The 21,562-nt window shown below is 47.6% G+C and overlaps 1 protein-coding gene across 4 annotated transcripts in view; it reads left to right on the top strand.

Annotated features, from left to right (window-relative positions):
- The window catches only part of MICAL2 (microtubule associated monooxygenase, calponin and LIM domain containing 2), a 214,588-nt gene that overhangs the window by 151,015 nt on the left and 42,011 nt on the right, over positions 1-21,562 (top strand). For all 4 annotated transcript variants that reach the window (XM_073882906.1, XM_025894193.2, XM_073882907.1 and 1 more), the window contains 4 exons: positions 2,029-2,210; positions 6,907-6,981; positions 11,453-11,607; positions 12,817-14,146. In XM_073882906.1, coding sequence (XP_073739007.1) covers positions 2,029-2,210; positions 6,907-6,981; positions 11,453-11,607; positions 12,817-14,146 — 1,742 coding nt within the window. The remainder of the gene's footprint in view (positions 1-2,028; positions 2,211-6,906; positions 6,982-11,452; positions 11,608-12,816; positions 14,147-21,562) is intronic.

Below are 21,562 nucleotides of genomic sequence, written 5' to 3'. Positions count from 1 at the left end.
TTGTCAAGCAAGCAGTAGAACAGAGAGGTTTCTGGGAGGCAGGACTAGAGACAGTGATTTTGGGGCCAGGGGCACATAGAGGCTATGAAAGCCAAGGGAGCTGATGAGTCACCCGTGGAGTAAGAGTATCTCTTCAGGGAAAAAAAAAAAAAAAAAAAGAGGCTATCTTCTCATAGATAGAGCTAAGCCTAGGCGAGGGCCCCAGGGCATTTGAACATTCAGTGGGCAAGCAGAGAAGATGCTGGCAAAACCCACAGGAAGGAGAGAAACCAAGAGAGACTGAGTTGGAGAAGCTGAGAGAAGAAAGAAGTTTCAAGATGGAGGGTGTGGTTCACTGTTTCAGATAAGAATGGAGGAACTGGAGAAGCGACCTCTGGATTTTCCAACAAAGAGGATCAGAAAAATGGCTGGAGTAGGTGAAAACAGATACTGCTGTGCAGACAGCTAGTTCACGACGCCTGGAGACTTCAGACTCTGGAAGGGGGAGCCTGGGAACGTACATTTTAGCAAGGCCCACAGGTGATTCTGACACACAGGTCAGCATGAGCACCTCTGCCTTGGAGTGCCCTCTGCAGTCCCTGAGATAAAAAGCAAGGCCCAGAGAAGGAAGGCCCTGCCCCAGGTCTCACAGCCTTCTAGGCCTCAGGTATGCAGGACCATGTCCATTGTAAGGGGCAGAAACCCAATGCTAGCTTAAGTAACATAGCAAATACTTCAGTTCCTCTGACTGGGAAGTCCAAGGGTAGTCCTCTCTTCAGGCAAGGTTGGAGCCACAAACTCAAATAGCCACTCTGCTGCTGCCCCTTTGCATGTCGGATTTACAATCATCCACAAGGAGGCTCTATCAATGTGTGGAACTCTTGGCTATGGAGGGCCTCAGCCCATGTCCATCAGTCCATGTCCATGTCCCAGGATCTCAAGGCAGACCTCCAATGGGTACTACTCACATGGCATGCCCACCTCTGGGACCCATCGGTGAAGAGCACAGGGATGCCGTGGCTGGTAGGCTTGGGCACTGTGATGGATAGAGAGTCCACCAGAGCACACAGATGGATAAGGAACAGCAACCCAGTGGAAAGATGCACGCTGGACTTATATACACAGAGAGTAAATGGTCACAGCCCTACAGGTTTGCGCCTCCCCAAGCCCCTGGGGGACGGCGTCTGTGCTGTCCTTGCTCCTGAGGACACATTTCTTCCATCTCTCTGCCATGCGAATTCCTGCCCATCATTCAAGGCCCAGATTACATACTCCCCCTCCAACCCTGTAGCCTTCTCTTTTCTCCCATCCATTCCCACAGGACACAAGCAGTGCTGAAATGCCTAAAGTTTTAGGACAAGTCCTAAATGATAAGCTCATTTTGCCCCAGAGAGCTGAGGAGTCATGCTCAAGGATGGCTGAAGGTAGGTAGACCAGCCGTCCGGCAAGCACATCAGCATATGTTCATGGGGCTTTATTCTCCTGCTTGGATCCACACCGGTATTTGTTCACTAGGGCTCTGTAAAGCACCATGGACTGGGTGGCTTAAACAACAGAGACATGCTTTCTCACAGTTCTAGAAGCTGGGAGTCCGAGATCAGGGAGTCCGAGTCAGCACGGTTGGTTCCTTCTGAGAGCCACGAGGGGGAAGGATCTGTTCCAGGCCCCTCTCCTCAGTTTGTCAATGGCTGACTCTGTGTTCGTGATGTTTTCTTCTCTGCCTGTCCAAATTTCCTCTTATTGTAAGGACACCAGCCATGTTGGATTAGGGCCCACCCTAATGACCTCATTTTAACCCAATTACCCCCTTAAAGACCCAATCTCCAAATGCAGTCACATTCCGAGGTCCTAGGGGCTAGGACCTAATATGAATCTGGGGGGACACAGTTCAGCCCATAATGAAGCCTGAGGCTGGGCTTGAGACAGAGGTGACAAAACCACTCTGTCTGCCCCAGGGCGCCACGGGCAGTGACGGGCAGGGCACAGTGGGGGTGTGGGAAGTGAACTACTGGGATGTCCACTCACCCACCCTCTGCTTCTTCCTTCCAGCTCCGATGCAGAGCCAGACAGCCCCAGCAGTGAGGCATCCGGTGCACAGCCCTGTGAGGAGAGACCCCGGCGGCCAGAACGCCCACCCCTCCCGGAGCCCCTCACCAGGCACAGCTCCCTGAGAGAGGCCCCAACCAGGAAAGTCTCTTCACAGTGCCCTGAGGAGTCACAAGCTGTGCACGGTGAGCAGAGAGCATGCCTGGGTGGGAGGCAGGCATGCTTGATCCTGGGACATGGGGAGGGAGCAGAGACTCCCCATGGCCCAGTTTTTCCTCACGGAGGATCCGGTGACAGGTCCAGCCCTCAGGCTCAGAGGCAGTGGGGCTGGGGTATAAGTGGGAGTGAGGGGACTGGACCCAGGCCCAGCCTCCTTCTCCAGGAGAAGCTTCGGAGTCTCAAGTGGGTAGGTGGCAGAGGGGTCTGACTGGCTGTTGTCTGTCCCAGGCTGGCAGAGATAAGGAGACCTCAGCACCCTCTTGCCTGGAACAGTCTCCTCTTTGAGTATCTCCTTAGGGGCCCATCTGGCATTCCATAGCCCACGAGGGAAGGATGTGGCTTAGCTGCCACTGGACCACAGACAGCCAGGCCATTAGCAGTGCTTGGGACACGTGGAATGCACTAAAATTTTACACAGTAATAAATACACTTCTACTAAGCACCTGTAATGGCTTGAGGGTTTTCCCATACGTGGCCCCATTTCATCCTCAGGATGACCCCAGGGGGTAAGTAAGCTCACCATTTTACCTGTGAGCAAACAGATTGTGTTTTCTCTAGGTCTCACAGCTGGTAAGGCCTGCGGCCCAGGGCCAGGGGCTTCCACACCCTAAAAAGTTGTCTTTAGTAGCGCAGCTTGTTTTCATAAAGGTGGCCTTGAATTGAATGTTTTGATTCAGTCAACAGCAGCTTGTGAGCTCGGGGTGGGAAGAAGCAGACTAACAGGAACTTGCCACCTTGGGCGCCAGCAGCCTTGGCTGCCCTGGGAGAACCGGAACTCAGCTTGTCCTGCACACCCCTCTGGTGGCCGAGAGCAGAATTTCCACCAGAACCTAGAAACAATCTCCCAGGAACACCAGGGCTGGGGCCGGCCTCCTGGAGACTATGGATTTACCCTCCCCTGTGAGCCTTTTTATAAAAGGACAATTGTCATCAGAATATATTTGCTCAGTACCATCGTGGTGCCGTCTGGAAGGGCTGAGCATAGGCAGTGAACAGAACACTGTGCTGTGCCCGGCTGGCGGCAGCCTGCCTCTGTTCACTTATGCGTGGCCGCTGTCTGCCTGGGCTCCAGCCTCCTCATTTACAGTTACAAATCTTGCCTGCCTTTCATCCTTTCCCTCCATTTCTCCTCGCTCCTCGATTGCCAGGGGATTTGGGGCAATTTACAAGAAAGACATAAAACAAAATTCTACGTCTCTCTCTATAAAAGATAAAGCTTCAAGATCAGGGTTAACAAAATGAGTTTAGGAGATAGAGACCCCGGAGAGGCAGAAGGTGGGCCTAAGCAGTTGCTGTAGTGGAATCATAAGTTTGATCCTGAGTTTTCTAGCAGCCAGAGTTAAAAAGGAAACACAATTATTGTTCATGAGAAAAACAACGTATTGGTATGCAGCAAGTTCCAGATCTGGTACCACTTTTCCTAGTGCTTCTTGTCAAACAGACAACAGTGAGAGACAAATGAGTTCACATCCTGGGTGAGGCTGTCTCATGCAGCTAGCAGGTTAGGGCATCGCGACCACACACGACTCAGCAAGAGGAGTTCTTCCAGGGGGATAGGGCTGGGTCAAGGTGACAAGGCAGTGTGGCCAAAGCGTTTTGTTTCTGACAGTCCAATGTAACTCCAGGGTAAAATACAGAGTAGACAGAGAAGTGGATAGACCATGTGACTTTCAAGCAATCTCTTGTTGATTTCACTGTCATGCAATATGTTTTTGATCATTGCTAGGCAGACCAAATCGTAGGGTTAAAACCTCTGGTACAGTCTCAGCATTGTGTTTTGTGTTGCTGGTTATGGTGCATCTGTTACTTTACCAGATCATATAGGGTTGATATGTTGTGCATGTTAATGGAGTTTCACTCATCACAGTTTTCACTTGGATAAATGGCGCAGAGCTGAGCCAAGGGAATGCCAAAAAGGCCAATATACTGCTTTAAGAAGTTTGCACACCCATGCTCATCCGGTATTACTTACAATTGCCAAAGGGGGAAATGACCCCAAAATTCATCAACCAGTGAATGGATAAACAAATTATCCTATATCCATATAATGGAATATTATTCAGTGTTGAAAAGGAAGGAAACTCTGACAGAGGGTACAACATGGATGCATCTTGAAGACATTGTGCTAAGTCAAGTAAGCCAGACACAAAAGAACAGGTATTACACGATTCCATTTCTGTGACGTACCTAGAAGAGTCAGATTCATAGAGAAAGTCGAATGGTGATGACAGGGGCAGGGGGTAGGAATGTGAGGAGTTGCTGATTCATGGGTACAGAGTTTCAGTTCGGGAGGAAGAAGTTCGGGAGGTGGACGGTGGTGATGGTTGTACAACAGTGTGAATGTACTTAAGGCTACTGAACTGACTCTAACATGGTTAAAATGGTAACTTCCATGTTATGTAGTATTTCTCCACAATTTAGGGAAAGACTTCTGGGATTACTCAGCTCATCGAGGAATCTATTGTGTCCTCAAAGTTCCTTAGCATAGAGCATGCCCAAGAGGATGGTCTGAAATAGAATTTAAGCCCTATGTTATTGAGGCTCAGTAGAAAAGGCTCAGTAATGGTCCCCCAAAACACCTAGTTCAGTGGTTCTTTAAAATCTTGTTTAAAAGGCAGATACGTAGGTTCCCACCTGCAGAGATTCAGATTTGGTGGGTCTAGCATGGAGCCAAGTATCTGCATTTTATGGAAGCGCCCCAATTGCTTCCATGCAGGGGGGAGGCCACATCCTACACTTGGGGGAATCACAGAAGAGCAGCTTCCAAGAGGGCCTGTCTGGATAAGTTTGTTGTAAAATGCACACCTAAACAATTAAATGAATCAATCAAGTGCATTGGGTCTTAGATGTAAACCCATTAGAGCTAGGGGGGCAGACTGCCTCATCTTATTCTGGTTTAAAAAAATTGTTGTTTCTCCATTTTTTTTCTGGCAGTAATTTGACACCAGAATGGTCCAGTGACCTATGGGAGCGCACTGCTAGTTTGTAACAATAAAATGATATCATTAGCACTGTATGGCAAAATACTTATCCCTTATTCCTTTTGTAGTGGGTCATGCAGTAGGAGCTCCAAAAGTACTCCCTAAAAAGAAATACAAGTAAAATATAAGCTGAAAAAGGGAACCAGGCTGGCTTTATGCTGCTCAAAACAACTGGATCAAATCACTGCTACCCACCCTGTTGTGCCTATTGTGGTAAAAAATGTGCACATGTGTGTCCCATAAACACCAGGGATGGAAAATTGCTTGTGAATTTTAACCAATTTTAATAAGTTCCATTCCACAAAGTGAAAAAGCTGAGGTGAAGCAATAAGAGCTTGAGGCCGTCTTCTACATCTCTCGGGGAATTTCTCCACCAGCTGATGGAAGGGATAGCGTCGGTCAGCAGGAGGTAGCTATCCTGGAGGCCTGCCTGTCCTTGCTGCATACCAGCCCAGCCGGGCAGGCCCCGCCCTGCGTCTGTGGGAGGAACAGGCCCAAGCTGGTGGATGGGGGATGAGGAGCCTGCGCCCTGAGCCAGGCCACACAGGCTGCCCCTCAAGCCCATGCACTCGATATGACAGCAGGCCTGTGGGACAGGGAACCCACAGATGGAACAGGCCCACATCATCTCCAGGGACAGTAAGGGAAGGAGGGGAGTCAGGGATCTAAGGAGCTGTCGGATCTTATCCCAAGGAAGAGAAGCCCCCGGAAGTGGCTGCCACCTGCACCCCACAGCCTGGCTAATGAGAGTGGATGCCCAGTTCTGAGTACTGGCAGGGCGTGGGATCCAGACCTTCCTACCGAGACTGAGGGCTGGGCCTTGGCTTCAAACCTTCCCTACCCCATTCTCCCACACCCACATCACTCCTGGGGCATTCTTTCCCTCCACGCCCCCTGGTCCCACCTGTGTGCACATTCAGGCCTGCATGCAGTGCCCCATTCTTTCTCTCGGGTATGAAGGAACCACCACAGGGACCTAGAGCCTGAGGCCAAATCTGAGAGCCCAGTGTGGGAATGGGGTACATGTGCATCTCTCACACCCTAAATGGCCAAGGCCACCTTCTTCTGCATGTGATGTTCATCTTGCGCAGCTAATTCTCAAGACCCAGCTGGGTGGAGGGTCTTCTGGACACAGTTCATGGAATCCTGGTTCCCGAAGGGTTTGGGAGGCTTTGCGGGGGAGGGGGAGAGGAGGTAGAACTTTCTGCAGCTTTCGGGTTTCAATGAGAACAGCTCCGGTTTATCTACTACATATACGGGACATTGATGTGAGACCAGCTTTGAAGAACTGCTCTGCTAAAAACGAGCAAACAAGCGCGCGTAAAAGCATGCGTATGTATGGGCAAGCGTATATACATGTGTGCACGTACACATGTATACATGTATGTTACTTATGGGTAAGTCAGAATGATGGCTCATAATCTGAGTCATTTTCTGAATGATGGCAGTACCTGTCCCATAGCAGGGCCTCAATACATATTCAGTGAATGAGCAAATGAAATGTTGGAGATGTGTGTCTTAGGGATGGGAAGATGCAGTCTGGAAAAGGAAGGGGCTCAGTTAATTATGACTATTAGTCCATAAAATGTGCCATAGGAGAAAACCCCATGGTTATTCTGTAAGTTTAACAGACTCTTCCTCCTTCCCCATCTCCCCTGCCCCTTTCTTTTTTCCACCACAGCTCTGCAACGGGCCAGTAGCTTCCAGTCTCCACCTCCCAGCAAATACCAGAGCTGGAGAAGAAAATTCCAGTCGAGTGAGTCACGAGCTCTCTGGGAGTGGGAGGGGAGGGGCATGGGCAGTCTTCTGGTCAATTCTCAAGGGCACCTGTTCTCACTGCATGCATGTCCTCTCTGACCTGGCCTCCTGGATGTTAGGGGCAAGGAAAGAAACAGAAGGTTGACTGTTCTCACGGCTGACTCGAAGAAGCATCTTCCAAGGATTTGGGGCCTTTTCTTCTCCTTCAGTCTGGAATCATGGAGCCTTAGAGCTCTACAGCTGCACCTGGAAGGGGTGTTAGTAATCATTGGCTCCAAGCTTTGCGAAACACAGATGAGGAAGCTGAGACCCAGAGCCTCTGTGTAATTTCATTTTGTGCACTGGAGTTGGACTGGGGGCGTCAGGGCAAAGCAGTGAAAGAAGCCACACCTACGCCCACTCGCACACCCATCCATACAAACACACCCGCTTCTTTTTCTGAGCAGGCTTTGATCCCAGCATCCCTGAGGAGAACAGGGCTGGGTGAGGACCAGCGGCTGCAGCGGATGCCAAGGCATCTGGATCCCACTAGGGGGCACAGTAACCCCGTTCACAGTGGCACAGCACCCCGGGGCTGGCCACGTTCTCTGTGCTGCCTCCCTTACAGGGCAGGCATCCCCTCCTGGGCCCTCTAATCCATCTCCAAGTCTACCTTCCATCTCCCCCTGCCCCCACACTCTCTCTCTCTGGGCTTTGCGCTGGGAGAGGTGGACCCAGGAAAGACTTGGGTTAGACAAAAGTTTCTAAAAAGAGCCATTGTTGAAGTTGGAACAGAGCACTAGTTAGTTGCTCCTTCCTTCTGAGTCAACACGGACTCCTGGCCCATGAGTCATTCTCCCAGCAGCCCTCAGACTCCAGGCTCCCCCTTCTTTGGGTGAGGCTGGGATAATGGGTGCCTCTGGAGCTGGACCACAGCTGCACCCGACAAGCCACTCCACCTGGGACACCCTGAGATGACTCTGGCATCATCTTGCAGTCCCAGGCACTGAGGGTGACGAGAAAAGAGAATTTATGTTTACTGAAGGCCTGGGTCACTTCATTTCTCACCCCTCCCCGGCCTTGAGCCCCTCCCCAGATCACAGGAATTCTGCTTCTGTGGGGTGGGGGGTGTCCATTTGAGTACAGATTCCACGCAGCACTTCCAGCTGACTTCACTGAGCGCCAGGAGTGCAAGGGGCTCGGCCTTTGCCCTCGAGAAGTTCCCAGTCTGGGGGGCAAGCTGCGAGACTGGTGGGGGGCCCCTCCTGACAGGTTAGGGGACGCTGCAGGAGGCACAGGAGAGAGGGGACTGCTAACCAGCAGCATGGTTTCTGGGATGGGCCTGAGGACCTCGGCGTGTCTTTAGTTATCCCAGATGTTGGTTCTCAAGTGTATATAAAAGCTGGTTTGAGGACAGGCCTTGAGTTGGGGTCATTTGTATGGGTCTGGCCCAGAGGAGGTGTCCAGTTGTTGTTTGCTAAATGAATGAGTAAATGAGTGAACAAACTAACATACGAACCAAGGAACAAGCTGGCTGGACTGAGGGAAGAAACGAACGGGGCCTTATGAGTTCAGCCTGCACAGGCGGGCTGCCCCTAGAGGGCGCACTGAGACCGGGAGATTTGAGCATTGCCTGAACTCCAGATTTTGGGAAGCTGCACCCCGCAATCCCAGTCTTTGTAAAAATCCTCACACCCGTCATTTTGGTCATCTTCGTTTTGCCCAAGAGGAAACCCCAGGGGGCAACACTGGTCCTACTGTAGTAAGGAGCAGGATGTGGGGCGCCATCTCCTGGGTCCATTTACTGCCCGGTCAAGGCCGGTTCTGGCCCCAGCGCCAGGTGGGAGGACAGAGGGAGCTGTGTGAGTGCCCTTCTCACCCTCCCCCTGCTGACCATAGTCACCACAGTGACCTCTAGAACCAAGGGGAAAGGTCACTGCCAGAGGGCCCAGAGAAGAGGCAGCTGAGCCAAAGGAGGCTTGGGCGCTGTAATCCGGGCCCGCTCTGCTCATCAAGCCCTTTGCATGATGGGACCAGCAGGGCTGGCAGCACCCGGGGCTGAGGCCCCTGCAGAGGGCAGGGCAGCCTCGCTGGACTGTGCCAAGCGTCCAAGGAAAACAAGAAGGAACTTGCAGAAAAGGATCTGAGTTGCTGAATGAGGAATCCCGGGGCCTACAAGTTAGAGAAATCCTGGCAGGGTTGGGGTATGCAGCCCCCTCTGGCGCAGGTCACCAGTTCAGCACTGGCTTTATTGGACACAACCTGTGTGCGTGGGAGGAAGACAGGGATTAGAGTTAATATTTCGCTAGCGTGCAGCACTGACTTTGCATTCTACCCCGGGGAACGCTTTTTATCCCATTTTATTCCTTCAGCCTCCCCGTGAAGCAATGCTAGCCATCCCGTTTTTCACATGAGGAAAGTGTCAGGCAGCTGGAGTGGGTGTGAAGGAGGTGGGGTTCCAGGTTCCCCTTTGCCATTCTCTGAGGGAGCCCAAAGACACTGGCTACCTCAGGCAGGTGAGATCCCCTGTCGCCTCTCAGCTTAGCTCTGGCCTTCCGCTCCCAGGGGGCAGCTTGACTGCAGGTGTCCCTTCAAGCTCTGCCCAAGTTCTCCTGAAGTCAGTGCATGAGGAACATGTGTGCAGAGAGGCCTCACTGGTGGGAGTGGTGGGGGGGGGCAGGGTTTACAGAAAGGGGGAAGGGAGCGGGTCACGACCTTGTGAACCCCAAGGCTTTCCTGTCAGGTTTGCTTCCCAAGGTGTCCCTGAATCTGTGTCAGAAGGGGGGAACAAAAGAGCGGTCTGTTGAGCTGAGGGCCTCTGAGACAAGCTGAGGAGTTTGATTCAGGAGGGGGCAGAGGGAAGAGAATGAGGGGGCAAGGAGGGGGAGGAGGAGGAATGTGGCAGGAACTTGGCGAGCCGAAGGCAGGAAGCGAGGCAACAACTGACTCACAGCGTTTGCCTTTTTAGGCTCGAACCGTCTAATTGTGGGCTGCGCTGGGGGTTTGGGTGACAGGCTGGCCAGCTACCTCCCCCGCATCGGCTCCTGGCAGCCCCGGGCCTTCTCCCAGCAGCTCCTTCCTGCCACCCTCAGATCCCTTCCCCTGAGTTATCTTCTCCCTCAGAAGCTTTCTGGAGGGCTTCTCTTCGGAAGCCTGTGGAACGTATGTGTGTGGTGGCCGTCTTTCCAGAGCCCAGCACTGCAGTACGCACTCTGACACACTCGCCTGTGTGTACAAGGGAAGCAGGACAGAATCCTGAAGAACCCACATGGGTCTGGAAGGAACTCTTCTGAGGGTGGGGTTGGCCTGGCCTGTATGGGTTCCAGAGGAGGAGCGTATCGCCCGGAGCTTTGGGGAAACTGAGGCAGGGGATTGTCTTGAGTTAGGAAGTGGGCTAACATCTGAAGGCTGGACAACTTGGAGGGAAATTGGAATGGGTCAGCAGAACGGCCGCATGCAGGGAGTGGGAGACGCACATTGGTCCTGGGAAGTCTCTGGGGGGTAGCCTCATTTGCTGGGAGGGTTCACAGGAGAGTTGGCTGAGGGCTGAGCTGAAGGGTCAGACGCTGAGCAGACAATTCCGAAACGGAGTGTGGCATTTTCTGAATCCCTCTGAGGACATATTATTGGGATGCTCTGCTACAGAAGCAAAGCTCTTGAGATTTTAGATTTAAGGTTACTAGAGGGCGTGTGTGTGAACTCATGAGAGAGAGAGAGAGAGAGAGAGAGATTGAGCTCACAGGCTACAACTGTCACATTTCTGCAGTTACCAGACGAATGGACTCCAGCTCCCACAGAGCAGAATGAGGCGTGTCCCCAGGGCCCCAGCCACACACTCCTTTCTCCCATTGCTCTGAGCGCACACACTGCATCTCGTTTGTTCCCTGACCAATGGGAGCTTGGCACGAACCCCACTCCATATGCTTCAAATGATTTGATGCTCATTATAACCTCCCTCCCTAGTGTTCTCTTAAAATCTCAAACTAACCATCTCGTCTGAGAGCCCCTTGGCGCCCGCGTGAGAAGGAAGCCCCCGATTCATTAGCGGTGACTGTCTACCCTGCCCACGCCCACGGCTAATGGTCCAGCATCTTGTGGGAAGAAGCCTCAGGTGGTTTATTGACTAAGTGACTTAATGCAGCCCAGACCCCAACCACAATGGCTTCAGGGGAAACTTTAGAGGTAGGCGCCAATTTCCAAGAGATGCCCTGGGGACTCCCTGTTCCATCTCTCAGGAACATCCTGAGTGCGAAGTGCAATGGTTCCTAGACTTTCCATCCTTGGACCTCCGTTCCCCCACAGGAGGCTGCCACTCCTCACCCGTTCCTCCTAAGGTCAGACTCAGCACTGGGGCCTCTCAATCAGTCTCCAACACCTTCCTCCCTCTGACTCTATTTATTGAGTTGGAGCTTCTCTTAAAACCTCCTCTTTTCATGGTAAAATAAGGTAATAACAGCTCTGTAATGGAGAGTATGTTCTTTCCTTGGTAGGTTTGACGCCAGTGAACAACAAAAGAACTATGTCACCTTCAAAGGAAGCTGCTCCTCTTTCTTCTTCCTCGTTGTCTTCTCCCTTATCTTCCACGCCATCTTTTTCTTCAGCCAGTGTCCCAGGGAATGCTCTGGATGGCTTCTCCCTACCTCAGGTAAATGCCCTTTGGGGCCCGGTGCAGGTGTTTGGAAGGTGAGCTGCTCGTGCTCCACCCACTTCCACACTTAAGTCTGGATTCTTAGCGCTCTTAGGTCACCCAAGTACAAAGCCAGGGCCATGAGATGCTCTGTCAAGAGTCCACCCAGGCCTGCTTCACTTGTCCTTTGCATGAAGGCTCACCCATCCTGTTCCTTCTCAGCCAGCCCCGGGGCACAGCCACTCACTAAACTGACTTTGTGGGGAACAGACTCTGGGCAGGACTGTGGCATGCAGAGATGCTAGGATATATAAGGCAGACACAGACTGAGGCTGCCTTTGGTAGCAGCTGAGACTCTTGGAAGCACATCCCCCCTTGAAAAGAAAATGGCATTACTGAGATACTCAGGTTTGATCTTTATCCTTCAGTATGAGTTTATCAAGCCTCTGTTACCTGCTGGACCCTGGTCTAGGCTCTGGGAAATAGAGTGCACAAGACGAAGAAAGGTACATGCTCTTGTAAGTTCCTGTCCTATGACCTGCCCCTCAGGCACCAGAGCTCTTGGCAGGGCACAGCCACTTCTAGAATTTCCCTATGCTCTTCCTTTGCCAAGGGCCAAGTTCTTGCATGCTACAAATGACTACTTTCTCAATGGTGCAAGGCAAGAGTCAGGTTTAGAAGGGTCATTGAAAAGTCGTAAAGGCCATCCTTCTGCCACCACAGCTCCAGCCCAGAGGGGTAACTGTCTCTCCTTAACTTAATAATCTCCAAGGAAGAAGCCTTGGCCTCTTGGTTGGTGGAGGAACATACCTATGGGTGCAATGTACCCCTTAGTAAGGACCATGGCCAAGCCAGCCATGGGGTATCTGTCCTCCCGTACACATCTGGCCACTCACAAGGGGCCAGGCCAGCTCTGCCTGGCTGGCCCGGGAGCTTGTCTGTGCCTTAGCCTTCCATTCTGGCTTCCTACCCACCTAATCCAGCACCCAGCAAAGTCTTTGATCAGTCCTGCTACAGGGACTCCAGGCAGATCCCAGCAGGTCCTGAAGCAGCCACTTAGAATGAAGAATAGCCCTTTGAAATCATCCTAGGCAGAATTCTTTCAGACTTTGGGTGTCTGAGATCTGAAGAGAGGAAGGGAGGGGGCCGTGGGCTGAGATGTGCCTCCCCATATAAATAAATGCTGGGAATTCTTAAATAACCATTCATTTTTCCCATCCCCTCTAGGTGACAGCTAACAACCTGCCCTCACAGGTCTTAAGAGGTCACTCCAGCCCTTCCACTCCAATCTTTCTGAGGCGTGCCAGAGCCCAAGGGTTACCCAAGGACATGCCCCTGTATCTGCCTCACGGCCAAATGCTGGAGCAGGCAGAGTACCGCATGGTGAGGCCTGGTGGAGATGGCCTCGCCAGCCCCCAGCCGCCCAGCCTTGGAGAGATGGCTTCTGATGGGTGTCAGGAAGCAGAGGCCCCTCTTGGGGATACCAGAAGCATCCGCAGAGGCCCTCACCCCACTGGAGGGAAAGACAGGTGCTTGCCAGACCAAGAGCTATCTCCCAGGGCTGGAGAGGACCCAGGAGAAAAGAACACTGGACCCAGAAGGGGAGAGGAGGACGGGTCAGAGCTGGAAGAGGGGAAGAAGCTGGGCTTGAAGAAGTTAGTCCTCATTCCGGAGCAGAAGACAAAGCTGCTGGACTGGAACCATTCCATCCCCGAGAGTATGAGCCTGGAAGCTGGGGCACAGTGTGCCCAGAGAAGTACTGACAATGGTAGGGGAGGCTGTGTGCTGAAACCAGTTAGTCCCTTGCTGTTCCCCCGGACAGCGAGAGAGACCCCACCCACCCAGGGAAGGGCTCAGGAGAAGACAGGGACCCCAGCTGAACGGGCTCCACCCAAGTCCCCACTTCGGCTCATAGCAAATGCCATCCGAAGGTCCCTGGAGCCCCTCCTCCCCAACTCTGAAGGTGGGAGGAAGGCCTCTGCCAAGCCAGGATCAAAGACTTTGCCCACCAGCCAGCCGCATGCTTGCACTCACTCCTTCAGCCTTCGCAAAACCAGCTCCGGTAAAGACGGCAGCCAGCAGTCCCCGGGGAAAGACATGGCGAGCAGGGCCTCAGCCTTCTTCACCTGGGGCTCCCCACCTGCCAGGGCTGCCCAGCCCTCGTACCCGCGCCCTCCTGACCTTGCCCTCCGCACCCATAGTTTGCCCAACCAACCGTCCAAGGTGTTTCCTGCACTCATGACCCCGCCCTGCCACAAGATGGAAGATGTCCCCACACTCCTTGAGAAAGTGAGTTTGCAAGAGACCTCCCCAGACGCTTCTAGGGTTCCAAAGGGAAAAATCTCACTCTTTACCTCCTTCAGACTCAAAGACAAATCTTTTGAGAGTTCCCTCCAAGAATCCAAACAAAGAAAGCACTTCCAGGACCTCTTTAGCACCAGCAGGGGGGCGGGGGTGCCGGCGGACAGCGCCCAGCCCCTGGAGAAGTTGGCACAGCCTTTCAGTAGTACCTGCCTGGGGCAGAGGGTCCATCCTGCTTCTCCAGACAAAGATGCAAGTAAGTGGTGCTTTCCTAACAAAAGTCTGCAGTTCCTGCTGGGCAGTTAGTCATTCTTACTGGACTAACAACAGGCATCTTTCACTTCCTCCTTCTTCCCAAAGTAAATTGTGACAAAAGTAGGAAGATTTGAATTTGAAAAATTAAGAAAAAATTAAGTTTGAAATGATGTTACAGAGAGTTTTGAAAAAGACAAAGAATCAACCATAATCTCACCACCTGCCTGCTCATTATCCGTATGTGGCAACTTTTACCCCCCAAATTGTATTTTTAAAAAAAATCAATATATCCTAGCTATTATGACAGTTAGCACGTCGTTTACATAAATGCGATTTGATGGCAGGAGACTATTATATCTAGTGGACATGTCGTTTCATTAGGTAAATAATTTATTTTTTATTTAGAAAATAACTTTTATTAATTTATAGATATATATGTATATATAAATTATACATATGAATATATTGGTATATATGATATTGAATGAACATTTTTATGCATATAGGTTTTTCTTTCCTTTGAATTATTTTTGTTTTAGGATAGGTCCCAAGAAATGAGGTTATTGGATTAAAGATGCAAATATTTTTAAGTTTCTTAATTTGCACTAACAAATTATTTTTTAACAGTATGGATAAAGGATACAATGGGAGTTTTCTGTGTTATATCTTACACTGCATGTTCTAAATTTGAATTAAATGGAGGGAAAGGTACCAGTTTATATTTCACTGCTAATGTATGAAATAACTTTTTCACCATACTGTCACCTGTATTGAGGACCACATTTTAAAAACATTGCTGTTTTACTAGTCAAAAAATGGTGCCTCTTTTAAGCTTGCATTTTTTTTTATTTACTGTTTAAACACACATATATTTGGTTACCAATGGAAACTTAGGCCTTTTTATATTTAAATATGATTGTAATTTTTTAAATTATTGAATTAATTAATCAAGAATTGGAATAATCCAACAATACAGAAATATCTTAAAAAAAAAGTAACATCTATTCTCTGCCCCCTCTCCTCCTTGCCAAAGTTTTGGTATATATATATATCCCTACCGACAGTTTAGTTAAACACTCACATGATTTATTTTGTTGTTGATATTTATTTGATGGCTTTAAACAAACTGATTCTCCTATTCCTATTTTTTTTAAGATTGTATTTGTTTATTTGAGAGAGAGAGAGAGAGAGAGAGAGCATGAGCGGGGGAAGGGCAGAGGGAAAAAAATCTCAAGCAGACTCCCCACTGAGTGTGGAGCCCGATGTGGGGCTCTATGCAGAACTCGATCCCAGGACCCCGAGATCATGACCTGAGCCAAAGTCACACACTTAACCAACTGAGCCACATAGGCGCCCCTCCTATCCCTGTTCTTGAGCAACTTTGTTTTTACTTATTTTGTTAACTTTTTTCTTATTTACCTTTTATTTTAGAACTTAAGTTTTCAAATGAAAAATTATTTTCCTTCTTTTGTGCCTTAATCAGAAAGCTACATAGATTAACAAGAGACTTTATTTTCAGTCAAGCTCAGGATAAGCACAAACAGGCTGGAGTTTAACTACATCCTTTATTCCCCATCGTAAACTTTAATGTGTTGTGTGCATTTTTTGATAGATAATACATTCATGTGGTTTAAAATAAAAGGGTACAAAATGCACAAAATAAATAGTCCTATCTCCCTTCCCTGTCCCTGAGCCATCCAGGTCATGTCCCTGAGGACAGATGTGATGATCATCAGCTTCTTGGGCATTCTTGCAGACAGAATTCGTGCATATAAGAGCAAATTTACATATTACATTCTTTCTTTCTTTGTTACATTAAGGTAGTTTGCTAGCATATTAGACACACTTTTTATTATACTTTTAATTTAATTTTTTTTTAGATTTTATTTATTTATTTGACAGAGAGAGAGACACAGTGAGAGAGGGAACACAGGCAGGGGGAGTGGGAGAGGGAGAAGCAGGCTTCCCGCCGAGCAGGGAGCCCGATGTGGGGCTCGATCCCAGGACCCTGGGATCATGACCTGAGCAGAAGGCAGATGCTCAATGACTGAGCCACCCAGGCGCCCCTACTTTTAATTTTATTTTGGAGATCATTGTATATTAGCACAGAAAGAGCTCTATGTTTTATAGCTGTACTGTATTCCATTGTGTGGATGTGGATGTAGGTAGCCAGTCGCCTAGGATACAAGTTTATTTCTGATCTTTTGCTATTACAAACCGTGCTGCAAAAATGAGCTGGGAACTTGGGCCATTTGGCATATGTAGCAGTACTGGAAGTGGAAATGCTGGAACAAAGGATCTGTGGACCAGGGATTTTGATAAATGCTGCCAAATTGTGCTCCATCACAGTGGTGCTGGTTCAGCAAAACATGAGGGTGGTGGTTCCCTAATTGCGCTAACCATTGTGCTACCCAACTTTTTTTTCATCGTGACCAATCTGATAGGTGATTGAGTATCTCCTCATATGTTAAAAGGTCACTTGTATTTCCTTTTCTGTCAGCTCTTACTTCTGTCTTTTTTTAAAAAAGATTTTATTTATTTATTTGAGAGAGAGAGAGAGAGAGAAACACCGTGAGAGGGGAGAAGTTCAGAGGGAGAAGCAGGCTCCCCGCTGAGCCAGGAGCCCGATGCAGGACTCGATCCCAGGACTCCGGGATCATGACCTGAGCCGAAGGCAGTTGCCCAACCAGCTGAGCCACCCAGGCGCCCCTTACTTCTGTCTTTTGTCCAGTTTTCTGTTGGATTGTTGGTATTTTTCTTAATGGTATGAAGGGACTCTATTAAAAGGGAAATTTAACACTTTTATGTGATAGGAATTACAGATATTTTTTTCCAGCTTCTTGTTTGTGCTTAACTTTGTTTATGGTGGGTTTTGTCACATAAAATTTTTGTTTGTATAGAGTAGTTATACAATTTTTCATTTTATGACTCCTAGACTTTATATAATAGTTCAGGAAGAGCTTCTTCCAAGTTTATAGAAGAATTTTCTTATAGTTGCTCCTAGTCTTGTTTGTTTGTTTGTTTTAAACTTTTTCACATTTAAATATTTATATCAGGAAACTGTCCTAATAGCAAATGTGAGGTATGGATCCAACCCCGGTTTTGTTTTTGTTGTAAGCTGTCTCCCTGGTTATTCTAAAATAATTTAGTGACTAACCCATCTTCTTCTCTCTTATGTGAGATGACATCTTTGTCATGTATCAAATTCCTGTACTTGGACTGATTTTGATACCATCCATTATATTCTGTTGAGTTGTCTGTTACATATCAGTACCACACTGTTTTAATTATTTTACTTTATATATTTATACCTTTTTAAATTTATATATGTATCATCAGGTAGGAAGAGTATTCCATGATTGATCCTCTCTTTCAAAAATTTCCTGTCTCTTCCTGCTTTGTTTGGTATTCTATATGAATTTAGCATCAGCTTGTCTATGTACCCAAAAAATCCTACTACTACTTTTATGGGGTGAAGTTTACAAACAAACTTGGCAAGAATTCACAACTGTATGATATGAATTGCCTTTCCATTTGCTCTCTTTTTTGTGACTCCTCCCTCCCCCCCAGAATATTTTAAACTTTACATCTTACAGGTCTGGCGTATTTATTAAGTTTATTGCAATATATAAGTTTTTATTGCTATTGTAAATAAAACCTTTTGATCTATCTTCCTACTATTGTTTGTATACCCGAAATGTGTTGATTTCTGTATAGTACTTTTGCACCCATCCATTTTGCTAGATTCTCCTTGCTTATGAACACTTTCCAGTGGCTTCTCCTGGGTCTTCCCCAAATGTGCAATCATAACATCTGTAAATAATGAGAATTTTAGGGCATCCGGGTGGCTCAGTCGGTTAAGCTTCTGCTTTCAGCTCAGGTCATGAACCCAGGGTCCTGGGATTGAGTCCCACATCGGGCTCCCTGCTCAGCAGAGAGTCTGCTTCTCCCTCTCCCTCTGCCTCTCCCCTGGCTTGTGCCCTCTGTCGCTCACTTTCTCTCTCAAATAAATAAATAATTTTTTTAGGGCGCCTGGGTGGCTCAGTTGGTTAAGCGACTGCCTTCGGCTCAGGTCATGATCCTGGAGTCCCGGGATCGAGTCCCACATCGGGCTCCCCACTCAGCGGGGTGTCTGCTTCTCCCTCTGACCCTCTTCCCTCTCATGCTATCTCTCATTCTCTCTCAAATAAATAAATAAAATCTTTAAAAAAAATAAATAATTTTTTAAATGGTAATTTTACTTCTTGTTTTAAGGGTGTATACCTCTAATTTATTTTGTTATCTTCATTTCTTTGGTTTCTAGGATCTCCAGAATAATATTAAATAAAAGTAGTGATATGGTTTCCTTATGACATTCCTAACCTTAATGAGAATGCATCTCATTAATGAGAATGTTTTCCCATTTAAGCATGATGCTGGCTGGCTTCTGGGTTGACTAGGATAAGTTTAAACACTAAGGAAATTGCCATCTAATCCTATTTTATTGAAAGTATTTTAAATCATGAATGGATGTTGACTTCTATCAAATGTCACTCCAATACCCTTCAAGATGATTGTAGGATTTTTTTCTCCATAGTTTGATTAATACCATGGATTACATAATAAAGTCACTGATATTGAACCATCCTTATATTGCTAAAATGGATATCATTTGGTCATGATGTCTTATTATTTTAATATATTTTTCTGTTCTGTTTGCTAGTATATTTTTTTAAGATTTTATTTATGTGAGAAAGAGAACGTGGGGGAAGGGGGAGAGGAGCAGAGGGGGAGGGATAGGGACAAGCAGATTCCGAGCTGAGCACAGAACCAATGCAGGGCTCAATGCCAGGACTCCAAGATCATGACCTGAGCTGAAACCAAGAGTCAGAAGCTTAACTGACTGAGCCACCCAGGCGCCCCCTGTTTGCTAATATTTTATTTAACATTTTTACATCAAATTCCTTAGTAAGATTGGCCTTTAGTTCATTTATTTCACACTTATATGGCTTTTATATATGCTGATTACAATGACTGGGGATGAATGTGTTTTCCTGATTTACTTATCATGGAGAACTGTTTCATTTCTATTTACTAGGGAATGGTATGACTTCCTTGGCTTGGAACAGAATGGGAAGGTAGAGAATGGAATTAGGTTAAGGCTGACCCGCTCTGGAAATAGTGTCTGGGCCCATCTCATGGAAGAGCTTTGTGTTTCTCTCAGATGTTCTTAGGTCAGTATCCTAAGAATGTAAAGATTTTACCTACCCTACCAGATTTGGCCCATTAGTTTCCTTTTATTTCCCTGCCCCTGCCCAGCCCACCCACCAATCACAAACACACACACACACACACACACATACACACACACACACACACACAGTCTCTCCACATTTAACTTGTGGGTACACTCCCATGCAATGGAGAGAGAAGACAGTATTCTAATTGAAAATGAGAAACTCTCAAAACGGATTTGAATGGAAATACCTCGAATTTACGATCACTTGAATAAATCGGCTGAAATTTAATTTTTCTTATCTTTACAACAAAACTTTCTGGGTAAATTAATAGTATATATAAACTTCTCAGGGTCTTTAAATTCCTTAGGGGCATAAACTGATTTCAAGCACTTACCAGTGCCAATTTTATACAAACAATTTTAATGCAGATTATCTTTTTTGTGTATAACTAAACAAGGCACCTGAGAACGTCTTTTTTTATTTTTGCACCAAATCTTTATTGCAGTATAAAATATATAAAGTACACAAATATTAAGTACACAACTGGATGAATTTTAGTAAAGTGCATATTTGTACAACTACCTCTGAGATCAAGATATAGAAAATCACCAGCACTCAGAAGCTTCCATCATGCCTCTTCCCACATATATGTGACATCCAACAAAAGTACTTGCTTACCATCTGACTTCTATCATTTTGGATTACTTCAGCAGGTTTTTGACTTTATAAACATTGAATCATTCAGTGTTATGGTAGGCAGAATTCTCAGAGGGCCCCATGCTTTCTGCCCTGTAGAATCTCGTCCTCTTGATTCTGGTGGAAATGTGAATATGATGGATCTCACTCCGGGGATTAGGTTACCAGATTTTGCAAATGTAATTAAGTTCTAAACCAATTGACTTTGAGCTAATCAAAAGGGAGATTATCCTGGGTAGGCATAACCTAATCGGAGGAGCCCTTAATAAGGATGGGGCCTTTCCTGAAACTTGCAGGGTGAGAAAGATATGATCCTGCTGGCCTGGAAGAAGTAAACTGACATACTGTGAGAGACCCTATGCCAGGAGGCCTCTGGGAGCTAAGACGGACCTCCAGCTGGCAGCCAGCAAGAAAACGGGCCCCATCTCCTACAACCACCAGGAGCAGAATTCTGCTAATAACCTGAATGAGCTGGAAGAAAACTCTGAGCTGCAGGGGAGACCCCTGCATGGTAGATACCTCAAATGCAGCTTTGTCAGACCCTGAACAGAGGACCCAGTTGAGCCATGCCTGCCTGCACTTCTGACCTACACACTGTGAGATAATAAATGGGTCTCGTAGGTGCTGAATCTGAGTTCCTTGCTCTCACAACAACAGAAAATACAAGCCTATATTGTGCCTGGCTTCTTCCGTTAAACATTATTGGGGTGGGGGCGGGGGATCCGTATTGTTATGTGCAGGAGTGGTTCATTCTTTGCCTCCCTACCTCGTATTCTCTTGTGTGAATATGCCACAATTTATTTGTGCATTCTGATGCTGGGCACTTAGGTGTTTTCAGTTGCTTTTATGGTGAATAATGCTGCTTTGAGCCTTCTTAGACCAATCGTTTCTATTGGCTATTGTCAAAGATAAAGCCAGATGCTGTGAAAAGTGTTAAGGATGGATTTTAATTAACAACATACTATTACAACAGAAGAGAGAGTCCAATATGAACTGAACTCACCTTTGATTTATACAGAGGTGGCTGGGTGCTTTACATGGAGATCGAGGGAACAAGCAGGGGCTGAACAGAGACTCAGTAGCGTCAAAGACGTGAAAAATTCCAAAGGCTCAGTCAGTATAAATGCTGATTAGGCCAGATATGTGTGTTAGCTGACAATTATTGAAGTTAGGATTCTATCTTCCCATAAAGACTGGGAGACAGAGGTCTTAGCCTTCCTGATGATTACATTTCAAAGGACTGGCTTTCAGGTCGTTGAGAAAGACATTCTTGAGTGGTAGGAGATACAGATACATCTCAAAAGGACAGAGGAAGAATTCTTTAAAGCCCTTTTTAGTAACTGTTCTAAGAAAGGGTAGTCAGGGACCTATCAGCAGGTGTGGGCTAGAACAAACACTAAATTCCTTTGTCAGCTTTTGAGTTTTCTCAGGCAGGCACTTTTTCTTCCTACTTCCTTCCATGTAGGAAGAAGTGGGTGGGCTAAGTAGTTTATGTGGGGAGT

Source organism: Callorhinus ursinus, unplaced genomic scaffold (genome assembly GCF_003265705.2).
Source record: "Callorhinus ursinus isolate GAN/ISIS: 27379988/994484 unplaced genomic scaffold, GSC_fseal_2.0 scaffold49, whole genome shotgun sequence".
In the NCBI taxonomy this organism is placed as follows: Eukaryota; Metazoa; Chordata; class Mammalia; order Carnivora; family Otariidae; genus Callorhinus; species Callorhinus ursinus.
This window is presented reverse-complemented; position numbering and strand designations above follow the sequence as displayed.